A 19928-nucleotide genomic window follows, 5' to 3' on the forward strand; every position below is an offset into this window, starting at 1 on the left:
CATTACGAAAATAGCCCAAGTAATTGCGGCTGACTTCCGTGTTCATCTCTCCAAATCGGTGAATACATTTCAAAGGATTATTGGGAATTATTGCTATGGTCGCGGAGATTCTTGAAACCTAAAGCATCAATACCAGCTTCTCCAGTCAAATCCAAAGCAGTTTTCTGAATAAGATCATTTGTTTCTCCAGCGATCAGGTGTCTGAGCACTGGTTTATCGACGTCCAAGCAATTCGTCATCACAGCATCTACGACGTCGTTTACAGTTAGAGCAGCGCCTTCACGTGATCGAGCCAGGGTAATACGTAGTTGACGGCGATCAACGTCCGAGGTAGTTTCATCGTTTGCCAATAATTCCATGTCTTGTTTCATTCCGTCCCAAAGGCCTGTGTTGACCTCCTTTGGTTCGATCAAGCAGACTCTGTGAATAAAGACATTATCCCTGGTTATAGATGGTGTTCGAACTAAAATGGGAATCGTATGATTATTTTCAAAGGTTGGTTAGATCCCCCCCCCCCCCCCCAAAAAAAAGAAGCCTGATTAGCACCAAGTTGCCTGAGGTATGGAGTCGTCAAACTCCTGATAGTTTTATATAAGCGTTTTGTTAACCCCTTAAAGTTCCTCTAAACATTTGTGTTTGTCTCCTGCGAATATGGCTGTCTGTACGAACTTGTTAATATTCTCAAAAAGAATAGGGAAACCATTTAAAACATTTAGTAAATGTAGGACAGATGGCAAATCTACCCCGACGAGTATGGAAGAGAGCCAACAAATTTCCTTCAATCTGCTTCTACAAGGGATATCACTTTCCCATTCATAAACTTGTATTGCAAATTCACGGTAGTATTCAATATTATTTGTTGATAATCACAAAGTTTGTTCAGCCTTCCACACAGAAACAGTTCTGATTTTAACCCGGTGGGGTCACTCTCCCTCCGCAGAGGGTGACACGTATGACCGTCACCACAAATGCAAATAACCCCCTTTAGCGGTCAATTTCAAGAACATTTTGGGGGATTTTACGCTATTGATCACGTTTGGTTTAATACCGTTGACATTGAATTCCAAATAGCGTGTATGTCAATGGTTTTATCACTACAAGTGTACACACAAATAATTAAGCAATTCGTAAGCAAAACAAAATAAGTTCACCTAATGTTAAAGCTACGTAAACCCGCAGCAAGTGACTCGAAGAAACCCTCGATGGCGAATTTCGATGCGCAATAAAACTCAGAATATGGGAAACCTGCCAGATATTAATAGAACACGTAACGAAAGATAAGTTCGAATGCGATGACGGTCAAAGAGGAGAAGAGATGGGGTTTATAATAACGTTTCTTCAATAATCTATCTATAAGAGGAGTGATGGAGAGAGTCAGATAGAGCGAAGGAGAGAGGGGAGGGGCGTAGGACGAGTTTCTTAAACGAAGAAAGACTTAAATCCAATGACTAGTGAAGTGTATCATTAACCATAGGCTTAGAACAGGTAGGTCTACCACTCACAGGAACCACCCGGTTCATGTAAGCAACGTGTTAGTGGAGGATTTTTTTTCTTCTTTTTTAATTCAATTGTTTGGATCCTCCGACAGGCCATTTTATTGGAAATAAATCTCTGAATGACATATTTGAATAAATGTACAAATACATATCATATAATACTTAAGAATAAGATAAACATGATGAATATCAACCCCAATAAGTGATTACTAAAAGGTCTCGTTGACCTCCTCTCTAGCATTTTCCTGAGGATTCACTGGACAGATATTTTAGGTTTGGTTAGCTGTCGTTTTACTCGTATTGTCAGTGAAAAGACTTACCAATTCTACCTGCGAAGCTTGAAAAGGTGATAATCTTTCCGGATCGTCGCTTCTTCATGTGGGCAAGGACTGCCTGGGTAAGTCTGATAGTCCCCGTCACATTCACACTGAAAATACGGTCGATCTGTTCCCGCGGGACTCTTTCGGGAATCCCTACAAAGCTCATTCCAGCGATGTTAACTAGGAATATCAATCATCCAAGGTGGAAAGAAAATATGAGTATATTTGAAAGTAAGATTATGTTGTTAAAAGTCACCGTCCTGCCTTGCCAAGCCCCAGGCGCGCTGCTCTAAAAATGTTTCGGGGGAGGAGTGCTTTGCCTCGGGGCTTGAGCCCGGAAGCCCCCTCCGGAACCTCTAGAACTACCAAGCTCCATAATTTTTGAAAAAGCCACGATTATTGTGCCACATGTTTTGAGAACATTAAAATGCCTGCTTGGCGTGAAATGTTTACAGGTCATTATCTTGATAGGGCTTTATTAACTGCTCTAGCGAAATGAAATGCTCGACCATTATTGTCGACGGTGTGAAAAAAAAAGATAATGCATATTTTATAATAACATGGAATTTGCAAGGAACAGTGGTGTTAACATTCCTAAAGGTTAAATTGCTCACCAATATTGACTAAATAATGTGGGTACCGAAATCGGTCGACAAACTCTAAAGCAGAGGTACTATTTGGCTTGGCTTGAGCACTTTGCGTGGTGATTATCAGCGCTCTAGAAATCATTATTTTCTTACATAATACATCAATGCGACCGTGACTGTTGATGACGTCTGCGACCACCTCAGCGATGTTTCTATCGTTTGTGATGTCCAACTCTTTGATGAAAACTTTACTGTCAATGTCGTCCTTGACCGCGTCCTCGAGATCGTTCTTCTCCGACATCGAAATCACCGTGGCAATGATGATGAATCGCTGATCGGGGTCTCGAGCGAGACGTTGAACCATGGCGAGACCGATTCCGGCCGAACAACCGGTCATGAGGACGATTTGAGGCGCCATCTTGGCAAATACCTATATAGGGTTATAGAAACACTGAAATACTATAAATTATTTATTATTACTAAATTCATATGATTTACATCACTCGCTAGTAGTTTTCTAAATGTATAATAATATTTCATACCTTTTTCCTCTTTTTTGCAATGGCTGAAGTCACCATTAAAAGAAAAGCAATGCAAAATCATTTAACGTATTTACAAATTCTACGAAATCGTCACTACTTCACAATTGTACACTATTATCCTAACACTCGTCTGCATTGTATTTAATCTTGAAGCAGAGACATTTCGCGTTGTATTATTACGATGGCTGGTTGACTGGCGTACACACACATAACTCAACAACGCTACTCACCTGCTAAATATTGTCGATATTTTCCCGATCCTATGGTAAAATAGTGACCTTATGCAATAATGCAATGGTTTTTTCATTTATTTTAGCGGCTTCTAGGGTGATCATGTATATTCCCACACAATCGCTTGGCAAATTCTAACACAGTTTATCGTATTGCTATATGCTGTGGATGAAATTCAGAATGGACCTTGGAATGCGAGTGTAATTGATTTATCAAATCGATCTTAGTCCCCGGCGCCCATATGGAGACATATCCACAACGACGTTTATTTTTCATAAAGGAAAATATAATTGGATTGCGTTTGCGGTGTGAGTGATATGCTTATTAAGCCAGTGAATGATGACATATTAGGTATTGCAAATCACTTAAACATTTTTGCTATACGGTGCAATTTCACTCAATATGTTCGATTAAAGAAAAAGCCCATCATATTCATGGGCATTACAAATATTATTTGTTAAATGCAATCTCTATCTGAGATGCAACGTTAGGATGAAAGACATTAATTCTCATTTTCTCTCATTTTTTTCTTATAATGACTAAAACTGGAAAATCATTGTATTTATACCAAAAGGGTGAATAATACCCCATTCACAGTGGTTTTGAAATTTGTAGCGGCGTTGTAGCGGAGCGGCGACACCGCCATAACACCGCTACAAATGCATTCACAGTAGAAAAGTTATCCCGCTGCAGCAGCGGGATAAATATCATGTATCCATTCACGCTGCAGCGGGTGATTTTTATTACCTCCGTAACAAACACGTGTATGCATGGCTCATGACCCGCGAGTGACCCCGATATGACCGGAAATACTTCAGCGCGTAAACATGTCAAGTTGCTTTTTGTATCCTCGATCATATTACTTTTTAAAAAAATAGCATTTTTATTGCTTCCAGTCAGAATATTTTAATTTTTTGAAGTGTGAAATATTTTTATTTGGATAATTATAATATCTACATAATAATAAAATCAATTTGAATCCACTGGTTACTTTATTTCTATTTCACTTTATGTTCCCCATTGCTGGAGAAAAGAGGTCAGTGATAGGTAAGTAAACAAATCACACGTGTTTGTCGCGGTGTTATAGCGGAGAGCCTTCACACTGAGTAAACACCGCGACAGCAGCGGGACTGTCCCGCTGCTGTAGCTAGGCGAACCTAGCGATAGTTTGTCGCGGCGTTATCGCGAGGCGGTGTTATCCCGCGATAGTTTATAACGGGTCCGAGCCTTCACACTGAAGACAACACCGCGACAGCAGCGGGACAGTCCCGCTGCTGTCGCGGTGTTTGAGGCCACTGTGAATGGGGTATAAGTAGGCGATATTTTTACCCTTTGATCTACACTTAATGCAAATAGAAGACGAAAAAAAAAACACGATTATATTCATAAGAGTGTATATATATATATTTATACAACACCTACGTGGATCCCTGTCATTTGATTGGAGGATTGTTGGTCACATGATATTCAATAGATGGTATATTGCACGGTCGTGCATTTTTGGTTATATGCGCCGTGCATTTTTGGTTATATGCAGACTGCGTACCTCTCTGCCGTGCGCGCGCGTATCCCTGCGTGTATCTGACGCGAAGGCAATCTGAATGTAATCGAGAAGGCTTGAATCCAACTTGAATTTTTCTTTAATATAAGGAGTAAAGCATAATTTGTTGATTAACGTTCTATTAGATCTTCTTCGATGTTGTATAAAACAAATAATGAATGTTTTTCATTCGTTCAATGGTGCGAATATTTTCATTCGTTGAAAATGTTCGCACTATTGAACTCATAACCATTCATTATTTGTATGATATATAATTATATTGTATGTATTTATATTGTTTTAAATAATGATTTGTTTGTATATCTTTTAATGTGTTTTTTTAAAGAGATGTGAAATAAAATTGAATACTTGAATACTTGAATAACCCTACATGGTACATTAAGTGGACATCATACAATTCCTAACCCTAACCCTAATGTCTACTTAATGACTCATTTGCACTTCAAATGTCCCTCTAATGATATAGAGATCGATATATATGTATATATATACAAAAAATGACCTTCTATGAGAAATATAAAGTAAACAATGTTAAGAGGACATCAAATTGTCCTGTAATGACAATGTCTACTTAATGACTCAATTACTTTTCACTCCAAATGTCCTTCCAATAACGCCTTTATATATCTATATATCTATATACATTATATAAACAGGTTCACGCCTGCTGCCAAAGAGATCGAACTTGGATGCAGAGTAAACATGTGGAATATGGAAAACCTGACACATATCAATAAAATAAACAGTTATAGTTAGAGATCAGTGTGGGTTCATATTATTCGTATAATTGGAGAGGGTTAGTTGTGGGGAAGTATGTTGGGAGGGGGTAGCAAGGGGCAGAAGACAAACGGACAGGGAGTGGATGAGGAATTCGAGATAGAAAAGAGGGAGATAGAAGGGAGAGATCGAGACAGGGAAATTGATCAACTGATAGGAGAAGAATATATAACAATCACACACACACACGCGCGCGCACACATACACACGCATACACCCATCTGGCCACCTACATGCTCTAAGCCCACCCTCGCCCACGAAGCCTTTTTAAAATTATTTTCATCTTCCCTTTTTTACTCTCTCTCTCTTTCTCTCTCTCCTTTTCTTTGTCTCTGTTTTCTCTTATTTTATTTGCTCCCAATTTCTCATTTCTCCCTATATATATATCTCTCTCTTTTCTCCCTTGTTTTCTTCTCTGCTCCTCTCTTTCTCTCTCTCTCTCTCTCTCTCTCTCTCACACTTTCTATATCTCTTTTTTTTGGCAATCATCCGTCAGTCAGGTATACTTTGTTTGTTCGTGAAGAAAGGTCTTTTCCTTCTCTCTCTCTCTCTCTCTCTCTCTCTCTTTTCCCCCACTCTCTCTCTCTCTCTTTCCCTCCCTCTCTTTCTCTCCCTCACTTGGTCCAGAATCTGTAAGGTGGGATTTTTATTTCGCGATCTCTCTCCCATCCCCTGCCGGGCGTTAAAGTTTAGGGATCACGCAAAAAAAATCCGCTTGCAGCAAATAGAGGCCGTTGGTGAAAAAGATTAGATTAGCTAGATTCTGGACTATTCCTCTTTATAAACTAGCGGAAACAATGTAGTTCATTTTATTCGTCCATAAAACACAACATAGAAATTTGACATAGGATTCTGTTTTATAAATCATGTTATCACATTGAAACAAAGAGAATAAGAACAATAATGATGAAATATCATTTTAATTTAAAAAATATGTATTTTAATATTCATTTTAAAGAAGACTGGTAATATTTACAAAACAGATTTGATAGATGATAGATGGAGAATGAGCAAAGCAAATCAAGGAAAGTTAACTGGGGTCATCGTCATACAGCATGCATGGAAATCTAGGACGAGATCACCTGCTAGAACCATGAGAACGTTGTATGGCCCCATATTGCTCAGAGTCGTGTATCATTTCAACAAATAACATATCGTCTAAAGGAACTGTTGGCCACTTCTTTCCTCGCTGCATGATACATATATGAAAATGAATGCCAGTAAGTCCAAATTTAGATTCCATTATCTTGCTTTATCCAAAAAAAAAGCACCATTACCCGACCTTGAATGTAATCAGAATAACTTTTAAACGGGCAGTGTCATTATTTCAACAAATTATTACTTTCCTATTGAATTTTGCATAATAGCTTGGCCGGTTTCCCCCGTGACGTCGCCCGCCGCTGCCCTAACGACATCGTGGAGCTCCTCTGGTAGAAGATGTCCGAGGACGGGTTCATCGACGTCCAAACACCCCGTCGTTATCGCATCAGCGACATCGTCTGGCCATGCAATCTCATTCTTCGTAATCGTCTCTCTTAAACATTGAAGCTGACGTCGATCAATGTCGTCGATGGACTCGTCTTGAAGTCTGGCGTCGATGGAATTATTGACGACAGTAGTAAGTCCGGTATTAGTCCCACCAGGCTCAACCAAGCAAACTCTAAGGAGGGGTCGAACCAAACATGAAAATCAAAACAATTATCGAAGTGTCAAAATCATGATGATTGTATCCCCATTTAATTCAGACTGGTGGATATTAGAAGGACATTGGTATGTAATAAATGTATTTCGTTAGTGAAAATAAATGAGTAAATACTACGAGCCGTGAGTGAGGCTTTAATCTGGTATTGTTCGAATGCTATATTATTTTACTTATATCTTGACAAGGAAGTGAAAATGCTCAATGAGGGGAGAAACTTCAGGTAGAACTAGAAGGTGTTTGCATAATTACAACATACCTTGGAAAGACCATTAAATAGTGATTAGAACCCAATGGTCTTCTTTATCAATCCACGTATTATGTTAACTTTGTGGACCTTACCAATGTTCTTGGCTACCGCTTTGAGGGTAAAATACGACTACGGACAACGCGACCGCAGTTTTCACGTGCGTGCAATATACGCGAAACCAAAACGTGAGGAGAACTTAGGTCTGTTTCGCGAACGATATAGCGCGCTGACTGTTAGGCGAGTCCATTCGTCTACTAACGATTGTCCAAAAGAAGTCGTAGATGGCGTTAACCAGTATTTGCAATGCTACACCCCCTTTAAGAAGGATATGTTTCTTCTGCCAACTTTAACAAAAGTAAACATCATATTCAAGGATCCTTACCTGACATTGAATGAGCGTAACGAAACCGCCAGACTCTGAAAGAAACCCTCGAGCGCAAATTTAGTGGAGCAGTACATATCCAAATACGGGTAACCTATGGAAGTAGTGAAAAAAACATAATCAGGATGGTTCTGGAAAAATTGGGTATGGGTATACAGAGGAGTTCTAAAAGTTATAATCGAAAAACCTCGATAGAAATTGTGTAAGTCACAAGCTGTGAGCTGGACGATAGATCATTTATTCGAGAACAAAGGCTAGAAATTGTAAAGATGAAAAAGTTGGGAGGTATTTCAGACCTAATTTTCCACCTGTGCTCGAGATAGTGATGATCTTTCCAGCTCTCCTCTGTTTCATCTGAGGTAGAACGGCTTGAGTGAGTCTTATGGCCCCGAATACATTCACACTAAAAATGGTCTCGATCTGTTCCCGCGGGACTCGTTCAGGAATGTCAGCAACACCGATCCCAGCCACATTGACTTGGAGAGACGAAGAAGAAGAAAAAAAGAAAGGAAAGGGTAAATTAAAAAAGAAGAATATAACATTGCCAAAATATTAGAGGAAGGAGGAGAAGAGGAAATAAAAGAAGATGATGTAGAAGGGTAGGCAGAAGAGGAGAAGAGATATTTGATGAAAGAGAAAAAGATGATGAAGAAGAAGAAGAAGTAAAAGAATAAATGGATATAGAAAGATCATATAAAGCAAAAGGAATAGTATTTTAGGATAGTTATATGAAAAAATGGAGAATAGGAAAGAAGGAGAAGAAGAAGAAGAAGAAGAGGACAAATAAGGGGGAAATAAGGGAGGTTCAAATAAAAAAGAAAGAATGTTAAAATAGTTAAAGGGATAGTTGAGTTCTGTTTTCAGACCGCAAATGCCTTCAAAGTGCATGGTTATTGCTCTTATTCTTATCTATGACATTTATAGTGCCCTTTAAGAACCTAAAATTGCTATGAAGGTAATTTTAGACCCCAAAATGTGTGGAATTTAGCCAATACAATCATACCAATTTAGCTCCACTTAAAACAAAAACACGGTGACCGTTAATTCATTATTTAATTAAAAATAACAATACATAAGCCGGCTAATTGTGGGTAATATAAGCAACACGAAAATGCCAACAAAAAAGCCAACATCGGCATTGGCTGAAATACGACGTAAAAGTCGTTATTTCGTTTTTTCAACGGTTTTTTCGAATTTTTCAAAATATCTAATATTTGTGGAGGCCCGGTACACAAGTATTATAAATTGTAATATTTCAGCGTCTCTGAACCGATTTTGATCAAACAAAGATGATTTTGTCATTTAAGTATTATGTTCTTCCAGATTTGACACTCAGTTTTTCATTATCTCACAAACAAATATTTTTTGTAGCACCCTCTGCAATAGAACTCAACTATTCCTTTAACAAAAACGGTCATAACAGAACACGAATTATACGTGAACCGACTTAATGTTGGATATTACATTACCGATCCCCTTTGAACTTTGGTCATAAACTAAGATTTACTTACATCTGTTGACAGACGAGTTATCAGTGTTAGCATTAACGGTAAATAAATCGATCAGTATTGGATAAGGATGTATGTTTTATTATTTTGGTATTGTATACAGCAAATAGAATTAGCTCAATATGACGTCATTTTCGGAATCCCCCCCCCCCCCTCCTCTTGTTTTATTTATTATTCTCTCTTACAAAACCATTCATACGCTCCTGACGGCCAGTATGACGGACTGATATTAGCCAAAGAAAAAGTGTACTCACTAAGGATGTCAATACATGTCATACAACTACTCAACTATCCGACTCTTTCACGCTGTAACAAGTTTCTCTGCCCTTAAATACCCCCATATGGGCATTTAAACAGCTTGAATTACTTTCTAGACAGATAAGACATATATGTGGAACACATATATATTCTGGTGGTGAAGTTTGTGTTGGAATTCTGTTGTGCTTTTGAGTGTTTTTGAGCGCTCTGCGATGACATTGAACTATCGGGTGACATACACAAATGTGCTTAGTCCCACATACGGATATACAGTTAGGAGTATATATATATCTCACGCGATTGAACTACGTTATTGGATCAGTTCCTCTTCGATTGTCAGCATCATTATCATCATGCTGTAATATATATTGCTCTTAGACGTTATTCTGGAATGCATCAATAACACTTGGAAATGAAAATGTGGAACTTTGAGATGGACTTGTGAGTAGGTATTTTGTATTTATGATCTGATAACATTTCAAAGCTCAACGACGAGAAGTTTATAAATACTGAATTATATATTGGTTATTACCATCACGCATCATCAACATTAAAACTGTTTGATAAAACAAGATTTATTTGAATTCCGTGGTTGTTATCACGCCATTTTCTACGGGGTCGACCTGTTTTTTTACATTTTATCATGTACTCACAATCTACCATCACACCGAACAATGTCGACAACATTGCCGAAAATGCAATCAATTCCTTTATCAAAGGAGAGCTTTTCTTGAAAACAATTCGCCAAGCAGTGCGTGAAGGCGTACAAAAGGAAATAGGCCTAATCATGGGTCGTCTCGACGCCCATGAAGCAAGGATTATGGTTTTGGAGAACAAGGTCGATTCTCTGTCGAAAAATATCGATCACTTTCACAAAGACCTAGAAAGAAAACAAAACAAAGTGGAAACTCTTACAAGGGAACTCAATGCACAAGAACAGTACTCTAGACGTAATTGCCTCCGTTTCTATGGTGTGCCGGAATCTACGAACGAAAACACGGATGACTTAATCCGAGAGATTGTGAACGACAAACTAAAGATCCCAATTAACAATGGAGACATTGAGCGTTCGCATCGCATCTCTTTCAAGAAAAAGGAGGGGGCCAATGCTCAAGAAGGGGTGAAAACCCGATCGTCAACGCGCACTGCCACTCCCAATCCCAAGGACTCCAAGGATCCCAGCCCACGCCCTATAATTGTGAAGTTCGTGAGCTATCGCATGCGGAGGTCAATAATTCTAAACCGTCGCGAACTCAAAGGAAAAAAACTTGGTATTGACGAAGATCTGACAAAGGCAAATGCTGCCCTCTTACGAAAAACAAAAGACTGTGCGAAGGTTCTGTCTGCCTGGACGTCAGACGGTAGGGTCATTGCCCTACTCCCTGCGTCTGGGGGAAAGACTATGAAAAAACTCATCACCTGTGAAGAGGACTTGGACTTAATTTGACATATTTTTTAATACAAAACATTAACTCCATACCTTCATGCTCCAGTTTTTTTAGGTAATGGATATTTTGATATTCGAATTAATATAATATACACGAGTAATGATGATATTGATGCATTCCAGGACTACTCTGCTCTTATTTATAGTTTCAGTTTATTGGAATCTTATCTCTCTTTTTTAATATTGTAAATTGTTTTTATAAATTTCTAATGCCAATATGTTTACTGTAATATGTTTTATGATGATTTCTTTCTTACGTTGCTCTACTATTTCCACTATTCTATGTGTAAAAAGTGTGTTTACTCGACACCATGACGGAATCTCGTGATGTCTAATAATACAAACATTTTTGGAGAATCTACATATTTCACAGTTGGAAAATTTAATGAATGTATTTCAGCATTTGATTGTAAAACAAATATATCAATTATACACCTAAATTGTCGTAGTTTAACGAAGAATTTTGACAATCTATCTCTATATTTAAATGGTTTTGATAGACAATTTAGTATTATTGCTTTGTCGGAAACATGGTTGAAAAAATCACATCCTAATCTATGTCAACTCAATAATTACTCTTTTATCAGTCAGGAAAGAGAAAATAGACGCGGTGGTGGCGTTGGTTTTTTTATCTTGAATAATCTGAATTACAGTATAATGCATAATCTCAATATAAACAATGAATATTGTGAAGCTATATTTTTGAAAATCAATGAGAATGTTATTATCGGCTGTGTATATAGACCACCTGGTCAACCAATTAATGATTTTTTGAATATTTTACAAAATACTCTCCAACATATTCCACGTTCCATGTCATGTTATTTCTTTGGAGACTATAATATAAATCTTTTATCGTCTGAGGGCAATCTTTTCAATAATGAATTCATAGATATGTTTTGTTCTTTTTCATTTTACCCAGTTATTGATAAGCCCACCCGCATAACGAAAGATTCTGCTACATTAATTGACAACATGTTTACAAATAAGCCTGATACGGTCAGGGAAAGTGGTATTCTCTTTGGAGACATTAGTGATCATTTGCCCATATTTAGCGTTATTTCACCAAGTTGTATATTTTCTAACTCTGACAATGTAAACAGTTTTAAACGTGTAGTTAATGATTATAATATTGCAATATTTTGTAGACATTTAAGGGATTTTGACTGGAATCTTCGTGTGACAAATGTAAATGACATGTTTAAAGACTTTGTGGATATTTTTCTATATATATACGACAAGTGTTTCCCTCTCAAAAAATCAAAAAATATGAACAATCGGAAGAACAAGGCTTGGTTCACAAAAGAACTAAAAAAAATGTGTAAAAAAAGACAAACTTTATACAAAAAATTTATATCACGCCGAACAGTAATTGATGAAAGAATTTACAAGTCATTCCGTAACAAATGCACAAAGGCAATACAAAAAACAAAACAACGATATTTTCAATCCAAATTTTGTGCCGTTACAGGGAATTCCAAGGCTACTTGGAAAGAAATTAATACGGTTTTAAATAGAACTAAAATTAAAAAAAATATCCCTTCCAAAATTGTAAATGACAATAATGACATATCTCACCCAAGGGAAATGGCTAACGAATTTAATAAATATTTCATTTCAATAGGCCCCAATTTACAAAAGAAACTGGATGATCCCCATGATACATGTAATAAACATTTCTCCAAATATCTTTCAAATCCTTGTTCTTCTTCAATATTTTTTCAACCGATTGTTGAAAGTGAAATTATATCCATTGTTGACAAATTTAAAAATGATACTTCTTCTGGTTTCGACCACATAGATGTAAAAGTAGTTAAGAAAGTAATACCGTTTATTTGTAAACCATTGAGTCAAATTTTTAACATGTCAATGTCGACAGGTCTTGTTCCAGATAATCTCAAAGTAGCTAAAGTTATACCAGTTTTTAAATCGGGGTCAAAAGAATGTATGTCGAATTATAGACCGATTTCTGTACTTACTGTTTTCTCAAAAATAATCGAAAAATGTGTTTTCAGTAGAATTTCCAATTTTTTATCTTCCAACAACTTATTAAATAGCACTCAATATGGATTTAGAGAGGGTCTGTCAACATCATTAGCAATTACAAAATTCACTCAAGATATTACAAATTCCATTGAAATTAAAAAAACAACAGTCGGTGTATTTTTAGATATGTCAAAAGCATTTGATACAATAGACCATAATATTTTAATGCACAAATTATATCATATTGGCATACGAGGTGTTCCCCATAAATGGATTGAAAATTATCTTAGCAATAGAAAACAATATGTTACAATTAATTCTACAGACTCAAATATGCTCAATGTTGTTTGCGGGGTTCCACAGGGTTCTATCCTCGGCCCATTATTATTTCTAATTTACATAAATGATATTCAGTGTTCATCAAATGTCCTAAGTTTTATACAGTTTGCCGACGATACAAGTATTTTTTTTACCCATAAAGATATTCCCCTTATTAATACCACGTTTAATAAAGAATTACAGAATGTATATCAGTGGTTAAAATGTAATAAGTTAGTTATAAATATGTCTAAAACTAACTATATGGTTTTTAGCAATATGAATTATAATATTGATGATATAAGAATCCATATGGACAAATCCCAACTATTACATACAAATCATACCAAATTTTTAGGTGTTCATATAGATGAATCCATGTCTTGGAAATATCATTTAGGAGATGTTTGTTCTAAAATTTCTCAAGTTGTTGGTATCCTATATCGCCTGCGCAATTTATTACCCGAAAAAATTCTTCTTACTATTTACAATACCCTTTTCCTACCCCACATATCATACTGTAATATAAATTGGGGTGGCTGTCCTAAGTCATATTCTGATAGAGTCTTTAAACTACAAAAAAAAGCCATTCGCCTGATATCAAAATCCTCGTATAACTCTCATTCTGCTCCGCTATTTCATAAGCTCAATGTATTAAGCCTATCCGATATTTGTAAGCTACAAACTGGTATGTTCATGTATAAATGTAAAAATCGCTTATTCCCTCGTTATATTACTGATCTATTTCCTATAAATGCAAGTATTCATTCTTATCAAACTCGGTCTTCTAATGATTTTCATTTCCCCAAAATACGTACATCCTATGCAAAATCTACTTTATTTTTTACCGGCCCAAAACTGTGGAGTTCTTTACCAAATGAAATAAAAAACTCAGTGTCACTCCAATCTTTCAAACGCAAACTAAAAAAACACTTGATAAATTCATACCGTAATCAACTACAACGTTAGTAAAGCTTCTTAACCCGTCCTTTCTTTCTTTATATTCAAATTTACTTTGCTTTTTTTTTTTTTTTTTTTTTTAACGCAATTATTCAATTGTTATTTAATGTATTAAGATTATATTTAATTGATCATGATGGGTGCCAACGCACTTAAGACTATTTTCCTGTCTTCCAGTTGGCTCCCTCCGCAATAATAACATGTTCTATATCATTACACTTTAATCAATCACTTATGCTCTTTATCAATGTTACTGTAAATGTTCACATTTTGTTTTGGTATTTGTTGTTGTTATTGTATATACATGTATATATCTGTTATATGTAATGTACATCTTTGTACTTTTATTATTGTGGAAAATAAATGAACTGAACTGAACTGAACAATTTTCCCATGCGTTTTGAGTGTTCCATCCACTACAGCTGTGATGTCATCGTCCTTTGTGACGTCCAACTCCTGGATGAAAATTGTTTTGTTGAGAGCGTCCCCTACGGCAGTTTCCAGATCACTTTTCTCCGATGTCGCTATGACAGTAGCGATGACGATGTATCGCCGTTCGGCGTCCAGAGCGAGACGTTTAGCTGTAGCGAGACCGATACCCGACGAGCAGCCAGTCATCAGCACTATTTGAGGAGACATGTTTTAAACTGGATTTCGTGAAAATAACCAGGGGAAAAAAAAGAAACAAATAGTCATAGACTTGACTTATTCAAAAACAAATCATTGGAATAGAACTTTTGTTTTTATACACAGTTTTCCCGTAATGAAGTCTTTATTACGAGGCCTAAAAGTAAGAATTCTTCACATTGTTTATGTTGTAGTGACAGAACGTTTTTAACAGGCTTCTCGATCTGAAACCGCGGAATATAGACTACCCAGGATTCTCCGCAACCAATAGTCTCTCAATATCATTTAATTCATAAGCCTATCATGTAATGTCAGGCATGTTCAACTGACTAAACCGTGGAATATATAAACTAACACAAATTCTGCGCAACCATATACTTATCTGTATAGACATGTAAAAGAACTTATTTATTCTCCATTTAATTGTGAATGGAAAATCATATTATAACGTTTGTGTGTGGTAGAAGCGCGGAAATGCGCGGAAATGCTTTAATGATATATTCTTAATGTAATAATTATATTCAACATAATTTGACCTTACCTGTCACACAACAGACACACCTGCATGTATAATTTTTCAGTCTATGGATCTCATGTTAACAATTGCAATATAATAATTTCCTCTCTCTCTCTCTCTCTCCCTCTATATATTATGTATATATATTTTTTTAAATAGCTGTTAAATTTAAAGATTATTTGTACTTGCAATAACTGGTTCAACATTTATTATCATCCATCTATTATCATTTATTTATATATGTATATAACTTTAGGTATGAGTAATAATTTTAACTTTATCTTTTATCATTTTTATTGTACATTTATATGATCATTCCTGTTTTTATGCACATTTTATGTAAACATTGCATTATTGGTCCCTGGACTACTGCATTGTACATTGTATATGTTGATATTAATAAACCGAAATTGAATTGAAAAAAAAATTGAATTGAAATGTCTATGAGATACACAGCGCCCAGTACATACTGTGCATTCGGCCAATGGGTTGCCACATGCACATACAATATGAAATCTCGTTATTAACCGTATTTGGTATTGTTTATGTACGGTAATATATAATGTACCTACCTGTTATGATGGAGGTTTCTCTTTTACTGATCAATCCTACAATTTCTTCCACGTTCAAATAAATAGGTCGTAAATTACTGTACAGGCCGAATGAGAAGCGATCATCGTTCATCGCGTAGGCTGCATGCAATTGACCGGTCTCTGTTTATAATACACAGGTATTACACATTGATAAAGAATAAACATCGTACCGTACCCTCATTTTCGACAACAATGCTACCCAAAGCCTTGACCGCTATCGGTCTGCGTGTGTTGAATAGTTCAAACAGGATACTAGGGGCAATAGGGCAGGGCATTCAAATAGTAGGGCATTCTGATTTCAGGCCTGTCCTTGCCGGTTCCTAGTTCACAATAGACCACTTCACGGTTAGCACATGGCTGCAATGGCCCTGAATATCCACATATCTTCAAAACATAAAAATGTCCCACTTTGTATATTTTGAAATAATCACTCCTACAGCGGTAGAGGTGCTACATAAATAACATTTGTTTCCCCTTTTCAAAAAAATACTTCCACCTCATAGAGTGCACCGATTGTGCATGAATGAATAATGATTACTTAACTTTCATGAGCACTATCCAGTATTTCTTTTCCGTGTATTTCACAATTCCTTCTGCAATGACCTTTATCTGCTCATGCTTAGACTGCAACCGTGATATAACTCAAATATTGCGTGATTCTCGAACTCGTACATCTATTGCACAAAACGAATATGTTTTAAAATTTACGAAAAATCATCCAGCGGACAATGAGGGGCTCCATCTTCGGCGAACAGCAAATAAGGGGAGATTGCGTAATATAGTCAGAACAAACCTTTCATCACCTTTATAATCATCACCCTCCCCCGCCCCTTCTCTATCTATATATATATATATATATATATATATATATATATATATATATATATATCTCTCTTTCTCTCTCTCTCCCTTTTATTAATATGGTAAGGGCAGGTTTTGAGATGATGAGAGATTTTCATTTCTTTTCAATTCGCCTAATTAATATCATCAAATAATTTGACGTACTATATATATAGCTTTAAAGCTTTCAAATCCTCACTAAACCGCTATTCGATCGATCTTCATGCCAATGAATATACACATACATGTATATCTTGATATAAGTAGTACATACCTCTTCTAGATGAACAAAATTTTATCATATTTTCTCTCATTATTGTATTGAAATACAGTATTTAGATACAATAATGAGAGATGAAATCTCGTGTGTAGCGGGTGTGATTAATTAACAAACAAAACAAATGATAATGAGTATTAATAATGATAATAATAATGGTGGAGTCTTGTATAGAGATAATGTCTGGCACATTGCCACTTCTTCTGCTTTACTCTTATTACTTGTGGTTGGGTAAGTGGTTCTTCGAGGTGAGTTCCCTTCAACGTTGTTAATGGCGTTATTTTCATTTACCTAATAAGGAAATAATTACAGAAAAACACTTCAGGTTCTGTACAATACTGAAATACTATCTACGCCACGCCTACTTTCTAAGAGAAAGTTTCGATGTTGGTAATTATATAACTAATCATCTTTAACAATACATATTACAATGCTGACAAGATACTTTCTATGCATTCAATTTTGGTTTTGAAAGGCTTCCAAGCGATATTATGTGTATGGACAGTCGATGGATCCACTTTTAAAACTATTTTATTGAATACAAGTGTATATTCCTTGTCAAACAACTTGAAGTCTTATTACATATCTAGACTAGACTAGACTAGACTGAAGAAGGCGAAATACATTTGGTTATGTTTTTTCAGCGCTCAGATCTTTGGGAACCTGGCTCTGCCGCGGAACTTCGGGCATGATTAAGCGTGATTTTCATGATCATTAACGACTGAGACTCTTATCGAGGTCATCGTTAGAAATAGATTCGACATTTAAATATCTGATGTTTGATACCTGGAGGTACGAATCAAGCAATGTGACAAATTTATTCATTTTACATCATATCGGGAACCTGACGTACGAAATCATTGAGATACTACGCCATAATAGTGACAAAACATGATGGGAAATAGATGTTTCGATGATTAGCGTGATTAGGTATTATGAAAAAATTTGAAGAAGAACAAAACTGTTCCTTTCTTCATATCGGTCCCATCCGACGCACGCACTTTACATCAGAACCTGCTTCAAAACGTCATTCTCGTCAAACACCATCGAGTTCAAGAACTAAGTCATTGCATGCAGACAATGATTAAACAGTCATTGACATACTTTACCGTCTTTAACAAATCAAAGCAATACTATCAGCTACTAGTTTGACGCCGTGATAGAGTAAAACTTTTTTTTTATTGTTCCGTAACGATGAAAGCGCATCTTTTATTGCCTTCTGAGATTTCGATTTTTCATCATTGTTCGTGACCTTGGCTCTAAGATGGTACTCATAAGATCGCAGGTGTTTTGGGGTGTATTCGTTACTGCGTTTGTCGTACTTTTGTGTGTGGATCTTGCATGCAGAGCGGAAGGTGATGTAATACTAAAACTAGCTAACGTCGGAGATGATATCGCTCTAAGCTGCTCTCGACCGGATGGTGGTCATGCTAACTACATATCGTGGTATAGAAATGGAACATTACTTGCCAACTGGGACGGTTTTGTTATCAATGATCCTCGTTTTATACAAGGTAGTAATACCTACGATGGCCGTGCTGATTCTAACGATATTTACATTTCTAACATTAGAATGAATGATTCGGCTACCTTCGAATGTATTGGGTTTTATAATGATACCTTTCAGTCGTATCAAGTACGTGTTATCAGATGTTCTAATTGCATTACAGCAAACCCTTCAGATACAAATATAATTGAAGTGATTTGTACCCTGGATAATTATTGGACAAGCGAAATGCTTCATGCATATGTCATGTTAACCGGGAATACACATGCATATCGGAGGGTAAAAATTCAAGGAAACACCTTTTCTTTTTCGATTTATGTGGGAGAACTAAACAGGCTTCATTCAGAATTCCGTCTCCATATTGAGACCGAATTGTGGATCACATGCATGTTATCAACTCAGCGCACGCCACCTTCCTCTCCTACGACTACGTTACGAACGACTTCTTTCAAACAAACGACGCAAAATAGACCATCATCAACATCATATGCAGCTTCTAAAAATGTGCCCGTCGGTAGACCTACCACAGTTTCTCAAACAAAGCACCACACACCAAAATACAAGCATGCAAAATCCGACAAATGGATGACTATGCTACCAAGGACTTCTTTGAAACAAACGACGCAAAATACACCATCAACACTATCATATACAACTTTTAAAACATTGCCCGTCGGTAGCCCTACATCAATTCCTACAACAATACATCACACACCAACAAACAAGACTGCGAACTCCGACAAAAGAACGACTACGCTACCAACGACTGTTTTGAAACAAAAGACGCAAAATAGACCTTCGACATTACAATATACAGCTTCAACGAGATTGCCCTTCGGTAGACCTTCATCAATTTCTACAACGAAACATCACACAACAACAAACAAGAATGCAAACTCCGACAAAGGGACGACTACTCTACTAACGACTTCCTTGAAACAAACGACGCAAAATAGACGATCAACATTATCATATACAGCTTCTAAAAACGTGTCCGTCGGTAGACCTACATCACCGAATCCCAACTCCGACAAAAACGAGAGAGATGTCAATATAACTATGATTATCGTCATTCTTGGTTCTGCTTTCATTCTGATATTGATTGTTATCATTATCGTTTTGCGATGTAAGCAACTGAGTGATCCAGAGTATCGTACTTCCATTAAGGAATTGAGGGAATCCAGCTTGGATCAACAAAGGGCAGATCATCCAGGAAATGGTGAAATAGCTGATGATATTATGTAC

The 19928-nt window shown here is 36.6% G+C and overlaps 2 protein-coding genes across 2 annotated transcripts; both read right to left on the reverse strand.

Annotated features, from left to right (window-relative positions):
• Positions 1-77: 77 nt before the first annotated feature.
• Positions 78-2821, reverse strand: LOC105445111 (retinol dehydrogenase 8-like). The gene is made up of 3 exons (XM_030983515.1): positions 2557-2821; positions 1817-1996; positions 78-463 (listed from the first exon to the last, which is right to left on the reverse strand). Exons 1-3 carry the CDS (start codon positions 2819-2821, stop codon positions 78-80), a joined length of 831 nt encoding a protein of 276 aa, XP_030839375.1.
• A 3610-nt stretch (positions 2822-6431) lies between these two features.
• Positions 6432-16122, reverse strand: LOC115922989 (retinol dehydrogenase 8-like). The gene is made up of 6 exons (XM_030982913.1): positions 16039-16122; positions 14710-14969; positions 9608-9620; positions 8142-8321; positions 7846-7939; positions 6432-7174 (listed from the first exon to the last, which is right to left on the reverse strand). Exons 2-6 carry the CDS (start codon positions 14959-14961, stop codon positions 6853-6855), a joined length of 861 nt encoding a protein of 286 aa, XP_030838773.1. The 5' UTR covers positions 14962-14969; positions 16039-16122; the 3' UTR covers positions 6432-6852.
• Between the last annotated feature and the right edge of the window lie 3806 nt (positions 16123-19928).

Source organism: Strongylocentrotus purpuratus, unplaced genomic scaffold (assembly GCF_000002235.5).
Source record: "Strongylocentrotus purpuratus isolate Spur 01 unplaced genomic scaffold, Spur_5.0 spur5_scaffold_13, whole genome shotgun sequence".
Taxonomy (NCBI): Eukaryota; Metazoa; Echinodermata; class Echinoidea; order Camarodonta; family Strongylocentrotidae; genus Strongylocentrotus; species Strongylocentrotus purpuratus.